The sequence below is a fragment of the Moschus berezovskii genome, chromosome 3, assembly GCF_049115385.1.
Source record: "Moschus berezovskii isolate FMDL1 chromosome 3, NW_MosBer_1.0, whole genome shotgun sequence".
In the NCBI taxonomy this organism is placed as follows: domain Eukaryota; kingdom Metazoa; phylum Chordata; class Mammalia; order Artiodactyla; family Moschidae; genus Moschus; species Moschus berezovskii.
Window position 1 is genome coordinate 68837838 of NC_142462.1, and position 22351 is coordinate 68860188.

Consider the following 22351-nt stretch of genomic DNA (forward strand, 5'->3'; position numbering starts at 1 on the left):
AAATGTTGTGTTGGTTTCTGCTGTACAGCGAAGTGAATCAGCTGTATGTACACACTTGTGTGTGTGTGCTAAGTTGTTTCAGTCATGTCTGACTCTTTGCATCCCTACGGACTGTAGCAGGCCAAGCCCCTCTGACTCCACTATCTCCCGGAGTTCCCTCAAACTCATGTCCATCGAGTCGGTAATGTTATGGATCACCAGTTGATGCCAGGATCCTGAGAATTCTTAACCAAAGGTGGTAGTTAGGTCTGGAAGGGATAAAGCAGAGAGAGGTTGTGGCGAAGTAATGATGAGACTCGGTGTCTAAATATCCGTGTATCACAGAATAGAGAAGGCAAAGATAAGTTCTCTAGAAATCTACATGAAAGAACTACTAGACGTAGGTAATGCAAATATAGGAACTAATGCAAGATAGGAATCTGCATTTGATAGGCCAGTGTAATGTTTGACTGGAAATTTATGGCAAGTAGTTAACGCTAGTAATGATGGGCTGTTCCTCAGGAAGGGCACTGGGGCTGAGGAAGCAGAATTAAGAGTGATGGAACTGGGGTATGATTTATCTGGTAGGAGTTGGAATGAGGGATGCCAAGATTTTGGAAGAGCAGTTTGGAGGAGGTGGAAAGTAATGATATGAATGTCACAGAGGAAGATGTAATACCACCTGTAACAAATCAGACCCGGGGGGTTAATAAAGGTTAATGTTGCTCTGGGCTGTAGTGGTGTCATAGTGAGATAGAAAAAGTCATGACTGAGACGGAGAGAATTTTGGGGGTGGGGACATGCTATTATTGGGTTAGGGAATAGTGAGAGTAATGATTTTTGTTTGTACATTTAATAAGACGCTTGAAGGAGAGTTAACATGCTGTTTCTAACAAACTGCCAGAGATTTCTAAGAGTGGGATCAGATTACAGACTTGGGACAGTTGAAATGAATGAGGAACTGAGCAGTTGAATGAAAACAGAAGAGATAGAAACATAAATCTGAAGTTAGAAGCAAAACAAATAGTGAAGGATCTCTTGGATTTTATTGAAGGATTGTTGCTTATAACTGTAGGAGATGGAAGGAAATACAGCAACTCTGGAAAGATGGTTTCAAAAAGAAGGTAGTAATGACATTAAGAATGTGGATGAATTAAGGGAGATGAAAATTGTGAAGTCATTGGAATTAGGTTTGGTTGGTGGAGGTCAGTGTTTCACTGGAACATGTAAAGAAGGGAGAGGACAGGTGTAGGATGCAGGCCGTGGGGCCAGTCCCGTGCTTACACAGCATTCGTTTGAATTGGTGACGCTGCAGTTATGTTAACTGTGAGTCCTTTTCCTCTGGGGTTTAAAGTTTTTCTCTAATCTTTCTCTATTAAATCTCTAAACTTTGTTCTCCCAGAATCTTTCCTCCTTCCATATAGCCAGCTTCAGAATGTTTTAGATATAATAGTTATAGAAGCCCACTTCTATCTTTTCAAATTTGACGCTGAAACTATGAATCAGACCTAGATTAAAATCTGAGGAATTCCTCCAAGTTACCTAGACTTTAAGAATTCCCATTCTGAAAGCAGTAATTTAAGTGCCTTCTCCTACATCATTAGCAATACTTTCTTGGCTCAATCTGTTCTTTCAACACAATTTAAGTCTGAAACTTGACCCTGTTATTTATATTTTAGTTTTGAGGATGCAAGAAGATTGGGGGAGTTAGGAGACTGGTAGGTAAATAAGTGTTAGTCACTCAGGTTGTGTCCAGCTCTTTGCAACCCCATGGACTGTAGCCTGCCAGGCTTCTCCTCTGTCCATGGGATTTCCCAGGTGAGAATATTGGATTGGGTTGCCGTTCCCTTCTCCAGCGGATCTTCCCAACCCAGGGATTGAACCCAGGTCTCCTGCACTGCAGGCAGATTCTTTACCGTCTGAGCCACTGCAGCTAATCTAGGACACTGGTAGGTCCTCATGAAATACTAATAGCCTGGAGAGCTCTCTGACAGCTGGAAGTGCAAAATCCTCAACTTATGGAAAAAGTTTTGTTCCTAAAGCTCCTTTCTCCTTTGGTTGGGAGTGTACATTTGCTCTTTGACTCACAGCCAGAGCCATAAACAATGGACAAGTTCTTGCAAAGGCCTCAAGTTGTAACATGTAACCTCTTTGTCGAATCCAATCTCCATTTCTAATCTTAGTCTAAAAGAGATTAACTCAAGATGCTAATATGCACTGTCTTTCCACCCCTCCACAATTCTCCCACTGCATTTAGAGTTGTAGGCAGACATTCTTTTGAAAGCATGGCGGTGGGCTTAATCATTGACCATAGTGCTCCAGAGTGCAGGAGAGCATTGGAAGAATACTGAGGGCAGCACTGGAGCTTTTATCAGGGCCTTGAAGCCCTTAGAAAGGACTGTGAAGAATGGAATACTTGGAATTAACCAAGAGGGGACCTAGTAACGTTGGATCCGAGGGCAAGGATGCAAAGAGGAAATCAAGCTCTTCTAGTGACACGAGAGAGTAAAGAAGTAGAGCCTTAACCCTTTTTTGAGTCTTTTGCCCTTTATTTTAATTTTCATTTAATTCTTATGAAAACCCTGAGGAGTGGGTAGGTCTTCTGCCCATTTTACAGATAAGCTAGTTGCGGCTCAGCAAATTAAGGAAGTTATCAGTCTCACTGCAGGCAAGTTGACGCAGCTAGGATTTAAACCAATTCTGCTTGATTCAAATTCCTTCTGCCATACCACAGTGCCCAGAGGGACAGGAGGAGAAAGTGTTTAGATGCTATTCTGTGGTTGTAGTTGAAAACCCAGGACCATGTGTTGTATTTCTTTGATTTCTCTTCCCCATTTGTTTCTTGTCTGTGATGTGTTCCTTTGGTAGACACACTCCTGCCCATCCCAGGAGACAGCTGGGGTGTGTTTACATCCAAAGCAGAAAGAGTTTCGACATCTCTGGATGAGCTATGTGTGTCTCTTCACTACATTCTTTCTATCTGGAGGCAGGCAGAGCACAGCTGTGGCTGTTAGGCCAAGAGTACAGCTGTAGTCAGCCGCCAGTTGACACCACAGCACATGGTGTCATGGTCCCGTTACTCGAGTGTGTCCTGCTCAAGCTGCTGCATGATTGACATTTGCCAGGACCACAGTTGTGGGAAGAATTCTGTGTACTTTGTAGGAACAAGGTCACTATGCTACATACTCCATTTGCCTCATGTTCTCATAAAATTACCCTACCTCCAAGCTCGTTTGCAAAAAGCCAAACTACTGGTTGCCCTACCCATGTACTGCTGCTGCTGCTGCTGCGTCACTTCAGTCGTGTCCGACTCTGTGTGACCCCATAGACAGAAGCCCACCAGGGTCCCCCGTCCCTGGGATTCTCCAGGCAAGAACACTGGAGTGGGTTGCCATTTCCTTCTCCAATGTGTGAAAGTGAAAAGTGAAAGTGAAGTCGCTCAGTCGTGTCCGACCCTTAGCGACCCCACGGACTGCAGCCTACCAGGCTCCTCCATCCATGGGATTTTCTAGGCAAGAGTACTGGAGTGGCTTGCCATTGCCTTCTCCGACCCATGTACTACTCTTGAGGAATTCTGGTGATCAATTGACTTTGTAGGTTGTTATTGCCTATGAGATCTTTGACCAAAGCTATGTTTCACCCTGATTTTAATGCGGCTAAATTAAATACTGGGGCTTCCCTGGTGGCTCAGATGCTAAAGAATCTGCCTGCAATGCAGGAGACCGGGTTTCAATCCCTGGGTCAGGAAGATCCTCTGGAGAAGGAAATGGCAACCCGATCCAGTATTCTTGCCTGGACAATTCCATGGACAGAGGAGCCTGGTGGGCTACAGTCTATGAGATCGAAAAGAGTTGGACATGACTAAGTGACTAACACTTTCACTTTCAAGTGAAATATGATGTATATTTTGTTCAACTCGCATGTTAAGTATAGAAAAAAGGACCCAAAGGATAATACATCATTAATGCAGTTGGTGGTGATGGCTGGTCGATTACTACCTTGAGAAAAACAAACTCACTGACAACAACCAAGAATAGCAAATGTAAATTGTTCTTTCTTAAGTGTCTTTATTAGGCCTCTTCTTCTTCTTCTTCTTTTTTTTTTTTTTAGAGCTTAAAATGATGAAATGAAACTAACAGAAAGTATTTCCTTTTTTTCTGTTTTTCAGAAAAAACCACTGTCTGCAATAATAAAGGAAGTCTGTGATGGGTAAGTGTTACTCAGGATTTATCCAGGGAGCTCCAGTCAGCAAGCCTTTTTATTGAAAGGCAAATAAAATATTCTTGTGCAAATGTTAAATATTACTCATTAAGTCACTACTTGACCTGCCTAAAGACACCAAGAATTACTGTGTAATATTTCCATGTCTTTTCTACCAAAACATTCTCTCTGTTTCTCAGAGAGTGGGAAGTGTAGAAGTCCTGATATGTGGACATTGGGATTGATCTTATTTACTTTGAAAAGATGTGGTTCATTCATCCTATTCAGCAGGAAGCAGTCTAAGTTCCTGAAGTTAAGTACACACTTCATCCAGTATAAAATGAGAAGACCACTCAGGTCCCCACAGAAGATAAAATAATTTAAAGGACAGGTCAGTGGGTGGTTGTGCTGCCACATGAAACTTCACAAAGATAGCTTTCCTACTTCTCTTGGGCTGCCCTAACAATCCATGCATACGGAATTTGCCGAGGTTTTTTTAATTTTTAAGGCAGAACTATGAATAGAATTTTACCTGGAATTTGTTTAAGACCTGCGATCCTTAAATGGACATAGGAGACTGGTGAGTTAGTCTGTGGGATCACAGAAGAGTGGGACACGACTTAGTGACTAAACAACAACAATCCTTAACTGAAATGTTCCAGTCTATAGCAGGCATGCTGATTGGGGATGGCAGACTACAGAGACAATTGAAATGTAACAGTTATCAATATAAATCGTATTGGTTTCCTTTGTTTTCCTCTCTCTGCTCCACTCATTCCTTCATCATAGGGAGGAATGGAACTTTATATTTAATGAGCCCTCCCTCAAAGCTGTGAAGATAAAACACTCAAAGGGTGAACAATAGGCTTGGAATAAGAGCTTGGTCTCAGGGTCATGATAAGAGGGCTAAAGACATTTTGTTTTAGGAACTGCACTGTGCATATCTTGGGTACTGGCCCAGTTCCAATCACAGGGTGCTGAGTTCATCTAACTCTATCATGTGAACATGAAAACGATCCTTTTTTGTTTTTGTAATCAGCTTTTGCTTGCATTTTTCAGGTGGTCCCTTGCAAACCATGAATACTTTGCACTGCAGCATGCTGATAGTTCAAACTTCTATATCACAGAAAAGGTAGGTCAACCATGTTATTTAATCTGGAACACTTATATTTAAAGGAAATTAAAACATTGCTGATGTTTTCTCTGCTCAAGACTAAACATGCTGGTCTAAATTTTACATCTCTACCATCCACGATAACAGAGTCTGCAAAGCAACCAACCACTACTTTAGTATTAACAAGGGGATATTTAGCCCATTCAAGAGTAAAGACCAAATATGTTTCTGTGTTCTGTTTTAGCAACAGCATTTGCCTTCTAATGGTGAATTTACTAATTATCTCTCTTCCTTGTTGCTTGGTTTAAGCATTTATTTGATACTTAATGACTTAGTCAAGCTTTCCTTTCTCAGACTTTTTTTTTCCCCAGAATAACCTCTAAGCCCTGCTTAAAGTTATTGAAACAATGACAAAAACCATTTTGAAGGTGGATTGTGTAGGTAGGCATTGAGTGTTCTGTGGTTCTTGGGAACTCTGCTTTCTTCGTGGGTGATTTTAACAAGGAAACTTGGAAGTGAGAGAAGGATTGTGATTACTACAGTGGCTCTAGCAGGAAGTACAATTAATATCCTAGAGATTTCTGTTAGGAGAAGGGAAAAGTAACATTTATTGAGCACCTGCTGTGTGCCAGAAACTGGGCCCGCCTCGTTACATCTGTTTGTTAATTTTATCCACAAAACTAACCTGTGGTGAAAACCGCATTGGCTTTGGTTAACAGATAAGAAACTGAATCATAGCAGTCAGATGGCTTAGCTAATATCTCAGGAGTGATAAACCATAGACCCAAGAAGCCAATTCAGATCTTTGTGCTCTATCACGTTTCCTTTTGGGAATTTCTGGAGAAGTTTAGTATTCAGCTCAGTTTTATGGAGAGCTCACTGATATGTGTAGGAGCCAAAACTGTCCTCATGGGACTGATCGCCTTCTGGGGTTGGTGAGGAGGAAGAGGATGGCTCTGTGAGCAGTTTTCATCACAATAAGTTGGTCAGCCCTGGGACAGAAGTGAATATAGAATGCTCCAAGAAAAGGGAGAATCAGGTGACCTCTGGCTCCTGGCTTTGTTTGTCCCAATCCTTAGAGTGATCTTAAATTTCCTTGTGAATCAAATGGTGGTGGAATGTGGAGGCACTAATAGGGTCTGTCCCGCTATGACTGCCCTCTCTACCCTGAGGAGGGAGGGAGGCAACAAGTCTTCGGTCCAGCCCGAAGGAAAGACAGCCAGAGGCCTGAAAATGCTTCTTAGAAATTGCTTATTCTTCCCAGATGGGTCCTGGAATTTTTGTAACTGATCCTGTTTTCCTCTGCAAGCTGATGGCCAGAAAGCTAAGAGTTAACATGTCGTCTAGCTTTCCTGGCCTATGTTCTCTTTATTACTTGCACTTGTTCCTTTGATTTATTCCATAAACACTCAATTTTGTGTCTTTCTTTTCTTCTTGCTTCACTTTCTTAAGATTTTTCATTTATTTTATATTTATATAATCTGCATGCTATTTGTGAGATAAAGAGGATGTAAATAAATAAAAGTTAAATGCTAGCAGTTGAATGTACTGTTGTTGATTCCCTTAAACAGAAGACTGTCTCACTTTACCTTGATTCACCTTTTAAAGGTAACTAAAATATTGTGACTTTGGGGGTATACTGGAAAAGACTGAATGGCCTTTTACTATTTAGGATATGATATGAAAAACTTTAAAAATTATTAAGTGATAAAAATATAGGACAACAGATATTATAATAGAGTTTTTCAAACACCACCAATTAGTGGGAAGTGAAATCAATTTAGTTGGTTGCTGTAACATTAAAAATTAGAATATAATAGAGTAGGCCAGAGTACATCACATATGTTGTTTCTGAAAAAACTTGGGTCATACACACACACACACACACACACACACACATATATAATATAAGTATTTTGTGCTAGTTTTATACCCTAGGCTGTGGCCCAAAAGCCACTGAGTCACAAATAGCTCTGCCTTTGATAAACTGTGTTGGTTTGTGTCCCCTGATGACTGTCCTGTCTTCTGTCTTCATTGTCAGGAGACCTCAATGTATTGGTGATTGCTAAGGATGGACTTCTCAGACCAGAGAACATAAACATCACAGGGAGCATCTTTTTAAAACGGAGATTTCTCAGATCCCAACCTCAGAGACTCAGAATGGGTGGGCCTTAGATATGTCCTAGGATTTTACACTGTAAGGGCTCTCTGGAATTCTGATGCAGGTACTCAGGGACCATTAGGAAAAACACTGCTCTGGGACCACTTTTCTGAAAACTTGGGGCCCCAGTGTCCCAGGCACTGTGCACCATGAACAGAAATCACATGCTAAGTTTCATTTAGGAGGGTGCTGATGTTCAGTCAGTTGTTAGAATAATTTAAAAATTCATATATTCTTTATACTTTTATTCTAACTAACATTAATATCTACTCAGAAAATTCAAACTACTCAGATCAATGGGAAAATTATTATTTTATTGGGCATGCTAGTTATTTTCTGAGAAATCTTGTTTGGCCTGAGGAGATCATTGGCATTGAATTTAAAGGGACTGCCACCTAAATCTGTTATCAGCCTTCATTGCCCAATAGCAAGGATTCTTCCTTTACTAAAAGTTTAAGGAATGAGAAAGCTCGTTTTTTGTTTGTAAATAAAATGTCATCACTCTTCCTCCTGCAGCCGTCTCTGGGCATAGCACATGCATGTGACACAGAACTTGACACACACAGGGCAGGAGATGGACCTTGAATCCTGGGTCAACAGGGGTAAATCTGAGCCACCTTCAGTCTGTGGTTAGATCCATCTAGTTCTTTGCAAGTATTCCTAAAAATAGAGTCCATTTCCCATTTTGAAGTAATGCATTTAGCATCATCTTGGTTACTTACAGCCCAGTGAGTTGTTAGGCAATATTTGCGTTACCATGGTAACCAGTGACTAATTTTTGAAACTTGTGCATATTCTTAGTTACTGACTTTCCCTTGTATATGAAGTGGTTCCCCCTCCCACTGGCAGAGATAAAATATCACCTGTAATTTTAAAGAAGAAAAATTCTCCAGCTCTGGCAGGACAAGCTAGCATAGTCTGTAACTGACGGATGTTGACAGTCTTCTAAGATCCTCAGGAAGGCACCTCCCCTGCTTTCCTCATGTTATCCAAGCCCATTTTCTGAAATTGTCTTCATTTGCTTATTGGGCCATTAACTTTTGTTTTTCAGCACAAGGGAAAAAAAATGTCATGTTGTCGAGCAGCGTTCAGCAGAAGCATAGCATGCAAATGCTTAGAGAACATTAAGATTCAGCTATTTACAAGTTCAGATTCTGCCCCAGAAACTTTCATATTTCAGAGTGATGGCTCAAAGACAGAGAGAATACAAAATAAAAAGTGAATTATGTATTTTTCAGCTTTATTGAGGTGTACTTGGACAAATAAAATTGTGAGATATTTAAGCATCTGTCATGGTGGTCTTATATACATATACATTATGAAATGATGCTTATCTAGTTCATAACACAGGTATCACCTCTAATTATTTATTTGGTGAGAACATTTAAGTTCTAGTCTCTTGCCCTGTGCTGTGCTTAATCGCTTAGTCATGTCCAACTCTTTGCGATCTCATGGACTGTAGCCTACCAGGTTCCTCTATCCCTGGGGATTTTCCAGGCAAGAGTACTGGAGTGGGTTGCCCTGCCCTCCTCCAGGGGATCTTCCTAACCCAGGGATTGAACCTGGGTCTCCCACACTGAAGGCAGGCTCTTTACTGTCTGAGCCACCAGGAATACATACAAGAATACTGGAGTGGGTAACCTATCACTTCTCCAGGGGATCTTCCTGACTCAGGAATCGAATCGGGTCTCCTGCATTGCTGGCGGATTCTTTACCAGCTGATCTACCAGAAGTGAAGTGAAGTCACTCAGCTGTGTCCGACTCTTTGCAACCCCATGGACTGTAGCCTACCATGGTCCTCTGTCCATGGGATTTTCCAGGCAAGAGTACTGGAGTGGGTTGCCATTTCCTTCTCCAGAGGATCTTCCCAACCCAGGGATTGAACCTGGGTCTCCTGCATTGTAGGCAGACCCTTTACCATCTGAACCACCAGGGAAATCCTCTAATCTCTTAGCACATTTCTATACAATACAGTGTTATCAGCTAAGTCATCATATTTTACATTAGCTCCTGAGACCTTGGTCATCTTGTAATCTGAAGTTTTGTACCCTTTTACCAACCTCTTTCTATTTCGACCAACCCTTCAGCCCCTGGTGACCACTTTTTCTACTCTCTCTTTCTCTGCTTCAATGAGTTTGACTTTTTCTTTTTTAAAAAAATTCCACAGATAAGGGATTCCATGCAGTATTTGTCTTTCTCTGTCTGACTTCTTTCCCTTGGCATGATGCCATGAAGGTACATACGTGTTGGTACAAATGGCCAGATGGCCTTCTTTCTTATGGCTAAATAATATTCTGTTGTATATTTCTACCACATCTTCTTTATTCATTCATCCATTGACATCTCTTAGGTTGTTTCCGTATCCTGACTATTGTGAATAATGTTTCAATGGATGTGGGAATGCAAATATCTCTTCAATATCATGTTTTCATTTCCTTTCATACCCAGAAATGGGACTGTTGGATACTATTTTTTTTTTTTTTTTTTGAGGAATCTTCATGTTTTCCCTAGTACCTATACCAATTTACATTCTCACCAACAGCGTATGTGGGTTCCCTTTTTTTTCACATCCTCACTAATACGTATCTCTTTCTATGTTTTCTTTTTGATAATAGCTATTCCAACAGGTGTGAGGCGATTTCTCATTGTGGTTTTTATTTGCATTTCCTTAATGATGAGTGATACTGATTAGTCATATACTTGTTGATTACTTGTCTTTTTTGGAAAAATGTCTTCACTTTCTCTGCCCATTTTTTAAAATTGGAGTGTTTTTTTTGTTTTTGCTATGGAGTTGTGTGAACTTGTTATTTAATTTGGATATTAGCCCCTTATCGAATATATGATTTGCAAATACTTTTCTCTGTGTCATAGGTTGCCTTTTCATTTTGTCAATGCTTTCCTTTTCTGTAAGATGCTTTTTAATTCAATGTAGGCCCATTTGTTTATTTTAAGTATTCTAGTAGAATTTGTCTTCTGAAAAGATAATTTTATATATAGAGAGGGCTAAAGTATTATTCCTTATTAAGTAGAGGCATGGACAAAGTTATAGCAGATAGTCTTCTACTCAGGTCAGTTCAGTTCATTTCAGTTCAGTCGCTCAGTCGTGTCCGACTCTTTGCGACCCCATGAATCACAGCACACCAGGCCTCCCTGTCCATCACCAACTCCCAGAGTTCACTCAAACTCATCTCCGTCGAGTAGGTGATGCCATTAGCAAATACATTTTCGTTTGCCTTTGGTCTGGATTGTCTAAGGTAGTATCATTGCATTAATACCATATTTTTTAAGGAAACAGGAAAATTGCCTTGTTATCCTTAACCCTAAGCATGCAGGCAGGCAGGTTCCCTGAAAGCACGGGGCATGGTAGAAGGCACCTTTAGGAGATCATGTACTTGTGGACCCTTGAAGTTTTCTCACAATCTCATAATGGTATTTGATCCCCTTGTGCTAAGACCTACCTCAGAATGTGTGAAGTATAGTGATATACCTTGGCAGTATCTTATTTCCAGAAGTTCTTATTTTGTAAAAATAGAGATAGCTATGCCTCATCCAGACTCCTCTTTGAAGCTGGCCCCAGGAACCTTTGGGAAGGAAGTGGGGTCTTTTGAAGAGCACCCCTTTTTAGTGCCATTCTTACCTCCTAGATGCTCTGGGTTCTCAGACAGGCCTTGAGCTTCCCAGAATCCCTGGGCAGACAGGGATTGCCTATCCCTGGTACTTGTGTGTCTGACTTGGGTCAAGAGACCACTTGATTATCATGTGGAATTCAGTCCTATTATTGTGAACTATCAAGCTTTGGGCACTATAAATAATTTAATGAGATGAGTCCCTTTCATTCTCTGTATCCATGGATCTCAGGGTTTAGTGGGGGAGAAAACATTGAAGTGAGCACAGGTTTTGAGAGGGAAGAGGAAGGAATCAAGTTATTATAGAAGAGACTGCTAAGTCGCTTTAGTCGTGTCCAACTCTGTGTGACCCCATAGACGGCAGCCCACCGTCCCTGGGATTCTCCAGGCAAGAACACTGGAGTGGGTTGCCATTTCCTTCTCCAATGCATGAAAGTGAAAAGTGAAAGTGAAGTTGCTCAGTCTTATCCGACTCTTTGCGACCCCATGGAATGCATCCTACCAGGCTCCTCCGCCCATGGGATTTTCCAAACAAGAGTACTGGAATGGAGTGCCATTGCCTTCTCCAATTATAGAAGAGAGGAGAGATCCAAAAAGGTCCTGGAGTGGGCTAACCATATCTGATAAGAGATTAGAGAGGCTAATGGGAAAAGTACTCATTCAAAGACAGCTTGTGTGTTTTAAGCACTTTGGCCGGTGAGCTGGGGTGTTAGTTGGGGGATGATAACAACTGTCCGGAACATGTATTGGATCCTTGCTTTGTGGCAGGCACTAGGCTTAGTGCTTCACATGGGCTCTTTGTTGTACTTGAGTCTTCACAGGAAGCTTGTGAACCGGGTTTTATTGGTACCTGCTCCATTCTACAGAGGGCACAGCTGAGGCTCAGGAGATGTCAGTAACAGATCAGGGATGGGCTCAGGTTTGACTGAAGAGCCAGTGTCCCTCGCACTTGGGCCATGCTGTGGGACAGGCAGGAATCTCGCAGTTCTCAACATGCTGTGCGGCAGATGGAAGTCACACCGGTTCTTGGTGCTGGAGATGGAAATCCATCTTTCCATCCTCTCTTCTACTTCCCTAGCTTCCTCTACGGACAGTCCTCATTCTGCTACCTCTCAGTCCTCCAGCAAGCATTTTATCCTATGTATATCCATGACCCAATAACCCAATTGCATCGGCATTGCTGAACAAAGTAATCTGCCTTGGAAATTCCCCAGAGATACACACATTACCAACAGAATTTCTTTTCCCTTTGGAACAAGTTTGGTGAGCCCAAGGGAGCTGGTTCCATCCCTATGGCTTTGTACAGAGACAGTAGGTGGTGCTTCTCAGCTAGGTTAGTTAGCACTTCGCACAAGGGCATGAGTCCCTATTGGTCACTAAACAGATTGAGAACAGGGGTGTCATGTGACTGGCTTAAGAACATTGCTGTGTAAACAATTCAAAGCATTAGACATCTCTTGTGCACTTGGTTCATCTTTTAAAACTATTTACAATATTGTGGAGTTTAGGATATTATTGGAAAAGAATTGGGGAATTTTCTTCTATATGAGTACAATGTGAAAAGTGTGAAATTGTTTTTAATGATAAAATTACAGGTGATAGAGGTAATAGTAGGGTTTTTCAAATTGCTGGTCACCACTTGTTAGAGGGTGTTAAATCAATTTAGCAGGTTGAAGGAGCATTAAAATGGACTATAATAGGATAGAAAAGTTCAGGGTGCATTGCATGTGTTGTTTTGTGAAATATTTGTTTCATGTGCTTCATATGTATTATATGTTTAGTCTTATTTTTTATCCTGGGGTCAAAAATGTTTCAAAGGCAATGAAAACATTTATGAGGTGGGGGGAGTCACTCGAGAGAATACATACAAGTGCTGCATATTAAGTAGTTTAAGGAAGTTTCACATTTGGAACGTGTTCTTTGTTGAAGAGAGGAATACACACACACAAACACACACCCACACACCGACTACCATTGCCACCCAACAAAACACAAAGCAAACTGAGGCATGTCTTTTCCTGGGAAGCTGCCCCTCCATTGGCTCCTAGGAGGCCATATGTCCCTTCTCTATTGCCCTCAATAGCTAAGGGACTGGAAGTTGATGCCTTACCCTAGCTGAGCCCCGCCCCCTTACATTCTTTCCTGGAAATCTAAACTTGAGAGGTGAGTTGGGTGATGGTGTTTGCTAGAACAGAAAGGACAGATGGAGTCAAAACTACTGTGGTGTCAAGGCGGATGCATCTTCCTACAAGGTGAACGCTGGGCTGCAGAAAGGAGTGAGACTTGAGATAGGTGGGGCTGAAGGCTGGTGAGGAAGCCAGAGGAGCGGGAGAGGGAGAGGCTGCCAATCCTATTTTCCTCTCTGCTCTCTATTTTCTGTCTTCGCATCCCTGTGAGAGGATCTGCTGTGGCATTTCAGTTCTGCCCCTGAAACCACTGTACGCAGGTCTCAGTTACTCTTGTTCAAAGAATTTTCACTGGGACAGGCATTTTAATTTGAGCAAACCAGAGCCCGGGAATGTTGTAAATTTCCTAACCCAGTCACACATCCGTAGGAAACATCCCCTTTTCTGCTGCCTATGGTGAAAGATTCTGGATTTGTTCAATAGAAGCCACTGTGGCTGCCTCAGCAAGTTTTCCCTCAGCCAGGTTTGACCAGCATGGGTTGCCACCTGCTGATCTGGGGCAGCGCCTCCAGGACTGCCACTCAGCAGGCAGGAACGGGCAGAGAAAGATGTTCCTGCTTTTCAGCTTGCCCTGGCCTTTCAGTTCTTCTGAGGCTTCCGAGTCCCAGGATTTCTCTCTTGCTGCCCCTTTGCCCCATCTCCGGCCTTTCTCACACTCTGCTGCCTGTTTCCCTTTGATCCTCACTCTACATTCACATGTGCCTTGCTGCTGAATTCTTCCTTTTTTGATTTGTAACCGAATCTGACTTCTGGTATGGATGCTCCCTGCCCTGTTGGCTGCTTGTATGCCTGTCACCAGTCTTTAGAAAGTACTGGACTCTTCTAGACAGGCTGCTTGTCCTGGATCTACCAGCTCATAATCCAAGGCTGTCAAGGGAAAAGAGCCATGCGTGCATGCGTTTGAGAATAGTAACTTGTACTGACCTCCTGTATGTGCCAGGCACTGTCCTAAGCTTGAGATTTTTTTGGCATCTTAATTGAGATATAACTCACACACATAAAATCTGCCATTTAAGTGTGCAGTGGTTTCTGGTATATATACAAAGTTGTACGGCATTTTATTTTTTAGATAGTAAAACTGTGTCATTTCTATTCACTTCATTTTTAAGTTCCAATCTAGCAGCTCTCAATGTAAATATAGATCATGGCCTCGGATCTAGAGATGCAGATCCAATAGATCAGGTCTGGGGTTCAAATATTTTTAACAAGTCCAAGTAGCACCACCAGTGCCACATTTGAACATTACCCATTAGAAGTGTGAGCAGCCTCTGGACCTTTCTCTTTATTCCTGCATGCAATGTCTCTGCTGAAGAAAAATGAGTGACCTAAAAGTTATCAGTTATGTTTTATTCAGGGGCTTTACTGAGGACAGGACACAGCTTCTCAGATAGCTTTGATCCAAAGAGGTAAAGGAGGAACCAGGATATGTGGGAATTTTTGCTAAAAAACAACAACAAACAGTCAAACATCAAAGATTCCTGCTACTCATAGAAAACCAGGCATCTCAAGTTAATGATTTTAGTGCTTTCTATGTTTGGGCAGATCCAGAGTCTGGGCTCATTGCAATTATTCCTTAGATATGCATCTTAAGTATCTAGGGTCCTATCCTGTTTTTTCCTCTATCCTGAATTGCCCTCAGGGCACGCCATGGAAACTGGCTACTGTGGCTGATGACTTTATTGGGGGCAACATTTGTTGTTTACCAGAATGGCAGGCAGTGTTTTTGGCTGCAGAAGAAAACCCGTATTATGAATTCTTACCGGCTTGTAGTCCTGTGTGTGCCCTAATAATGGAGACAGCATTCTGCTAGACTTTCACTGTTGCTGAGAGAGAATGAAGTCCAACCTCCTTCCTTAACCTGGCTGTCAAGGTGTGTCACAGTCTAGCCCCAGTCAGCACATTCGATTTGCTGTCTTTTTCTTGTTCTCTCTGCTTTAGCCAAATTGCCTTGATGTTCTCCAAATAAACTTTGCTCTGACTCCCCTGGTAGCTGTACTCACCTGCAGTTCAGTCCTGCCCAACCTGCCCCACTTCCTCCTATTCTGTTTCAGGTACTAGATTAGATGCTGGGTATAAACAGATGAAATGGCAGACTCCTTGCTTCTGGGGGAGGTGAGTCTTAACAAGGAATACACATGGGAAATAATGCCATTAAAATAACTGCCATTTCAGGATAGTCAACCCTTCTGTCCCTACCAATCCTAAATTATCTGAGCTGGAAGAGACTTTGGGTGCTTGCCTGAAATAATCTTCACCCCAGTGTTGGAGATTTGTGTCTTCATTCAGTCCTTGGCTCTAAATCCCTTCCCTTGTCTCTGTTGTAGGAACGATTGTTTCTTTAGTTATCATCTCTTAGATTCATTTGCTCGCTAAGCAGGATCTGCATCTCTACTGTTGCCTTAAAGTGGGATTATTTGTGGGCTAATTTTTATCCCCCCCACCACCAAGTTGCAAGTACTTTACAATCAAAACCTTCATTTTTCACCTCGGGGGCCCTGTACGGTATCTCATGAGGTTCTTTGAACATATTCTGTAGGTATTCAAAGATTGCTTGTGGATTTTATGTGCTGCAGTTTTTTTGTGGGTAAGATAAAAGGTACAATTAGTTGCTTAATAAATTATGTATGGTATTGGTTAATTCAATTACCAGAATATGCACATACACTTCCAGATTATTCACAGTGGAGGAATCCTAGAGTGAATAAATGAATCTTAATGCTCCTCTTAAGAGTCTTAAATCAGTGTTACAAAGTTGACTTTCAGTACTCCACGACTGATTAATTTTCTTTCCCAAAATAAGTATGTACGTACATACATACACACACATAATATTTATACTGTGCTGGATGTCGACTAAATTTTTTAAAGATTCATGAGATTTCACAAGATGATACTTAAACCCAGTCCTATGGATTTCAGTACTCTTTCTTTAGAATCAATGACCTGTTTTTGAGAACTCACAGCAATAGCTATGGGAAGGGAAAAATAAGAGACCCTCTGGTATCTCATGTTATACAAATAATTCATCATTAGGCAGATGATCAAACAGTAATACAGTTTCAAAGTTAGTATGATCATGTATTTTTGTTGTAGCAGACAACAACCTCTAAGAACCAAACTGTAGTTGTGATGGAAAATTTACCCCAAATTTTGTGATTTATTTTGTTGTTCAATTCTGAGAAAGTGAGTTTTATTTTATTTCACCCTAGGGGATCCATTAATATTCTTGTGGCTCACCCATCTTTGGTTCTTTATCAGGCAGTTGACTCTGTTTGAAACAGTGATCACAGAAGAGCAGAGAGAATTCTAGGCTTAAATGCATGCTTTAGAGTTTCCACGAAGGAAAACAGGGGAAATAACTTTGAAACCTTGTCAGCATTTTCTGCCCACCCCATACACTCTTTTTCATTAAATGAAGGCAAGACAGGATAGTCACAGTCCACTGTGGTGACACATTTTCCAATAACCAAGGAACAAGTGAATGCAACTGTTTATAGTTGGAATTATATGTTCATATGGTGAAAGCAGGGCTTCCTTGGTGGCTCAGTGGTAAAGAGTTGGCCTGCAGTGCAAGAGATACAGGAGACGCAGTTTCGATCCTTAGGTCAGGAAAATCCCCTGGAGAAGGAAAAGGCAATCCACTCCAGTATTCTTTTCAGGAAAATCCCATGGACAGAGGAGCTTGGTGGGCTGTAACCCATGGGGTCACAAAGTCGGACATGACTGAAGTGACTAAGCCCACAGCACACATGGTAAAGCAAGTCACTAAGAACAGAAACTGTATCAAGAGTCTTGACCAATAGGAAAAGCACTTTGGAATTTATCATATTGTGTTTGCTGTGTCTTAGGTCTTTCAGCTTGGGCAACAAAACTGCCATAGACTGAGTGTCTTAAAAGCAACAGTTGTAGAAGTTGGAAGTTCAAGATGAAGGCGCTGGTAGATTCAGCATCTGGTGAGGGACTGCTCCCTGGTTCACAGGTGGCCATCTTGTCATTGTGCCCGTCTAAGACAGAATGGGAGAGACAGCCTTCATCAGGGCACTAATCCCATTCACGAGGGTTCTGCTCTTATGACCTAATCACCTCCCAAAGGTCACACCTCCTAATACTATCACACTGAGCATTCAGTTCAGTTCAGTTCAGTTCAGTCGCTCAGTTGTGTCCGACTCATTGAGCATTGGGGTTTAACAAATGACTTTTAGGGTGACACAGTCTGTAGCACATGCCACATGTGAACCCGTAAAATTTTTATTATCATCCCTTAGACCTTACATTTTGAGTTTCTCCAAGTCAGGAACCGAAAGATTATTATTATTATTCACTTTAAGGACATACTGGATTTTTCCAGGTTCAGTTGTCAAAGACAAATGGGCAGGATGATAGCCACATGATACTTGGGTATTTGGTTCCTGGCATATTGTTTCTCACTCAATTCATCAAGCCCAACTTGTGAAAATGGAAATATACACACACATTGGTTCGTATGCATACATGTATCAGACAGTTCTAAATTTCCCCAGGAGCTATCCAGCCCTGGCATTAGGCTTCAGCCAGCCAGTCACCTTACCTCTTCTGGTATCTTTGCTCTTAGTGACTCAAACTAAACTGGCATTAGACTTTCTGAAGTCTCTGAAAACATTTTGGGGTGTTTTTTTAGAGTTTTCTAATTAAGAGTTTAGGAATTGGGCAGGAGCTATCATTTTAAATCATTTGGTGCTTTTGCTCCAGAGAAGACTTGGAAGAGTATATACTTATTTCAGTATGAAGGAAAAAAAAAAGACAGTCTCAGCTGAGTCATATAAATGAGAGGGAGCAAGAGAGGGAGGGTACCGACTGCCACCAGCATTACTCAGATGTCAGTGGGTTTTATGACATGTTATTTAATGTTTACCACTGACTGTTGGATAGAGGCTGTAACACGATGATTACACAGGCAGCTAACTTTTTTGCTTAGGCTCCCTAGCTTGTGTTTGGTAAGATACGGCTGCTTCTAGAATTGCAGGCAAAAATAAATGCCAGAGGTCATGATAATTCCATGTTCTCCAGTTCAGCTATTAAACCAATGAATAGATTGACTCAAGTACTGAAACATTTAACTGTAATGTTCAGATACAGAACGAATGACACATGGGTTTCCCGCAAAAGCAGGCACTTATTTACCAAAAATGACCCAGAGCACCCTTGTAAACAAAACAAAAAACAGTAAAAAGCAAAAACCTGTATCAGTAGAGGAGAGTCTGAGAACGGCTCTATGACGTATTGTATTTCAAAGCCAGAAACCTAATTGCAAATTACCTGACCACAATCCCTTCATGTTTTTTACTCTAAGAATGAGGTTTAGTTTTGAATAGCTATTGGACTATGTTTCTCAAAGTTTTAAGATCACACAACATTCTGTGTGCCAAAGGTAACATTAAAAAGTCATGAAACAACTGTCATGATGTTGTTAATTTTATCATTTTTATTATTTTCTGTTTTGTTTTATATTTTAAAAATGTTTGCTAGGACCTGTCAGGATGACTTCATGACTATCACTGACTATGACCCGTAGTGTGAAAAGCATTTCGTTACACTCTTTGCTCTACAAGGTCACAGACAAAGTTAGATATCCTCACCTTTGCTATCCCAGTATCTAGAACAATGCTCAAAAATTTAATTAATGAAAGAATGAATGCCCACAGCAATAATGTGTCAGTGACTCAAAGGCAAACTTGAGGAGCAGGCATGACTGAAAGGAGGAAGAGAAATAAAACGAAGATAAAAAGTTTGGTAGAAAGATTGGGAAGAGGGCAGAGGAAGGCGATCTGGCTGCAACCCCAGAAAGGTGGTGTATCTGCAGTGTTTCCTGGATATGGCCCTCTGTGACATTTGGGGTTTTAGGATGCCCACTTTCTACTATAATCAGAATTAAGTTGCAGTAATAACTATTGCAAGATCATCTCTTTTTATCTCCATAGTTCTCATTCATTTTTGCATCAAAAATACCCCATGTTTAGTAACATAAAACAAAAACCTATTATCAGCAGAGGTGATTAGTTATACTTACAGGGTCAGCCGTTTGGACATGACAAAGCAAGGATAACCTGTCTGTGGTGATGGCTGGAGTCCCATCTGGAGAGACACAAATACCTGGGGGCTGGGATCATTTGGAAACATCTTCACTTGTATGTCTGGCTCCTGGGCTGAGATGACTCAAAGGCTGAGCTCCAGTGGGTTTGTACACTAGAGTGCCTTCCTGTGGTCCTTCCAAGAGGCTTGGATTTCCTCACAGCATGGTGGCAATATTCCTAGGAGCTCCCTGGAAGGGCACATTCTGAGAACCAATATTCCAGGAGAATAGAGCAGATGTTTGACGCTTCATGACCTAGACTGTTAAGTTCTGTCGAAGCTTCTGCTGTAGTCTATTGCTGAAAACAGTTCTAAGCCTGCCCAGATTCAAGGGGAGGAGATAACGGGCTCCTCCTCTCTATGGAAAGGACAGCAAACAACTTTGGGGCTTTTTCATTAAACCACCACCTGCTACATACTTTACCTTTCTCCTTCGGGGAAAAGCTGATAGCGGAGTTACTGTTTTCCAGAAGTTATCCAAAAATTAAACTCGATCTTTTACTCTTCTAGATTTTAATGTTTTAAGCTAAGAGGAAGAAGAAAAGATAGTTAAAATAAGAAAAGTTGAAGAAAGTTTACATCATTAAAGCATAGAGCATCAACGATGTGATTTTTCACGTTGACAAAGGGTACAGGCGGAGGAAGGATTTATTGCTTCTTTTTCTTTAGGGTGGCGGGAGGAAGCTGGGTAAATTGAGCAAGTGTTCAGAGGAAATTAGAGAGAATTAGGCACTTGTATATTTATACCTTCTTTTGGGTATAATTTTTGGGGAAATGGGTTCACTTCCTTTACCATGTCTGAAGACTGTAGTTAAAAAACAAGTGTTTTGTTATCATCAGCGGCACCTGTAAACCAGTCACTACTCTTCATTTTTCAAAGACAGTCTTATGCTTGGTACTGTGACTAAAGAGAAACCTGAAAAATACCTGGTGTGTTAATTGCAGTCCTTTCCAGGTTCTGGGCTGGTGTCAGACAAGTTAACCTTGGTTATCAAGTACATTCTTCAACCCCTTCTCACTCTTACAGGGGAAAAATGCAAAAACTAAAAAATAGCTTTAAAAGTGATTCATTGTAATCTTATTTAAGTTTTCCCATTTCGTTTAGAGGTGAATAGGGAGGGATGGCTCCTCTATTCTAATTGTTTTGATATATTTCTTCTCTTTTCTCATTCTTTCTCTGTTCCCAATATTTATTTTCAATTCTCCTGTGGCCCCTTTTCTTCCTACTGATTCCTTTCACTCCATCTTTCCTCATTACCATCTCCTTTTTTAGAATATTAACTATCTTTTTAAAAAATTTCTCTTCCTAGTCTCCTTTCATCAACTTTTCTTTCCCTCTCTCTTGAAACTTTAGACTTGCAAGTACTGTAGTTAGGTTTCAGTTCAGTTCAGTTCAGTCGCGTCTGACTCTTTGCGACCCCATGAATCACAGCACGCCAGGCCTCCCTGTCCATCACTAGAGTTTAGATATAAAAAATAGTGAGGTGCCACTTTACTAATTTAATGCAACTTACATAAAACTTTCCTTTTTTTGGTATCTGCTACTCCTAAGCAAACAGATATGAAATCTTCAATTTCATTAAAAAATTTATGCACACAGATAAACACATTGGAGACATATTAGAAGTAAAAAAAGAGTACAAATTGCTTTAATTATCAGAATCCTAGTATTCAGAGAAAACCACTGACATTTTAATATAAACACTTCAAATATATTTGAGTGTGCATAATTTGCTTTGCAAAATGGTATCATAGCATATACATTCTTCTCATAACTTGTATCTTAACTTAATGTATAATATGCATCTTGACACGTTAATATACTACTTCACTGTGTAATGACAATTAAATGGGAAAATACTGGTAAAACACTATACCAGGCACTTTGCCCGTGGTCATCCCTCAGTGAGTTGTATTTCCTGTGTATTTGTCAAGCTTTTTAATGGCTGAGAAGTATCCAATTCAGTTTTTAAATTAGTTCTTTATGTTTGTATTTTAGATTGTTTGCTTTTTTCCCTTTCTTCCCCTCTCTCTTTTTTAAGATGCTAAAGTGCCCATTCCTTAAACTGAGATTTTTAGTAATTCTTTAACTATTTCCTTATAAACTATCAATAGAACTTGAATGAAGAATCAAACTGGATTATCCTGACTTATATAACCACTGCTTATTGATGAACCCCTGTGTGTCAGGAATGTTCTTGTGTGATTTCATTCAATCATTAAAGGTTCACAGGGGTCTTGGGGAGGCTTGGAGTTTTAGGTCACACAACTTTGAGTGTCATCTTTGGAACTGAACTTGAGATCTTCTATATTATTGTGAAGAAGATTCCATTTCAGAGGATTTTAGAGATGGCTTAGGAATTGTAGACATATTTGAATTATCTGGCCTTTTAAACTGTTGCTTTGAACTATTTCAACATGAATAAAAAAGATCAACATAATCTCTAATAATAGCCTCATTATTCTTAACTAAACCTCCCAGTTAAGTTGACTTTAGGCAAATCTCAATATGAAACATTTAGTTGCCTTCATCCCTGTGCATATATTTACAGTTCTTATAAATGTGTCATTGACTGGAAAGATTGGACTGTTTTGTTTTAAATCAAGCATGAACCCTCCCACTCAAGTAAAATCATCCCAGCAGATTTACTGCCGCAGAACCTGAGTGCCTGGTTCATGTACGATCACGGATAATTCAGGCTTCATGGCTTGGGTACGTTTCAGGTGACCAGTAATAGGGGGAGACCTAATTTTATTCCTTTCAGTAAGTTTTGGGTGCCTTTGCTTGACTTCTAGTGTTTATTATGAAGAATGAGAGTTGAGATTAGTTATACAGATTTGACTATGCTAAAGCCTTTGACTGTGTGCATTGCAACAAACTGTGGAAAATTCTTAAAGAGATGGGAATACCAGGCCACCTTACCTGCCTCTTGAGAAATCTGTATGCAGGTCAAGAAGCAGCAGTTAGAACTGGACA

General features: G+C 40.8%; 1 protein-coding gene across 3 annotated transcripts in view; it reads left to right on the top strand.

Moving 5' to 3' along the window:
- The window catches only part of ELMO1 (engulfment and cell motility 1), a 592587-nt gene that overhangs the window by 132951 nt on the left and 437285 nt on the right, over positions 1-22351 (top strand). For all 3 annotated transcript variants that reach the window (XM_055420868.2, XM_055420867.2, XM_055420869.2), the window contains exons 3-4: positions 4148-4188; positions 5239-5311. In XM_055420868.2, coding sequence (XP_055276843.1) covers positions 4148-4188; positions 5239-5311 — 114 coding nt within the window. The remainder of the gene's footprint in view (positions 1-4147; positions 4189-5238; positions 5312-22351) is intronic.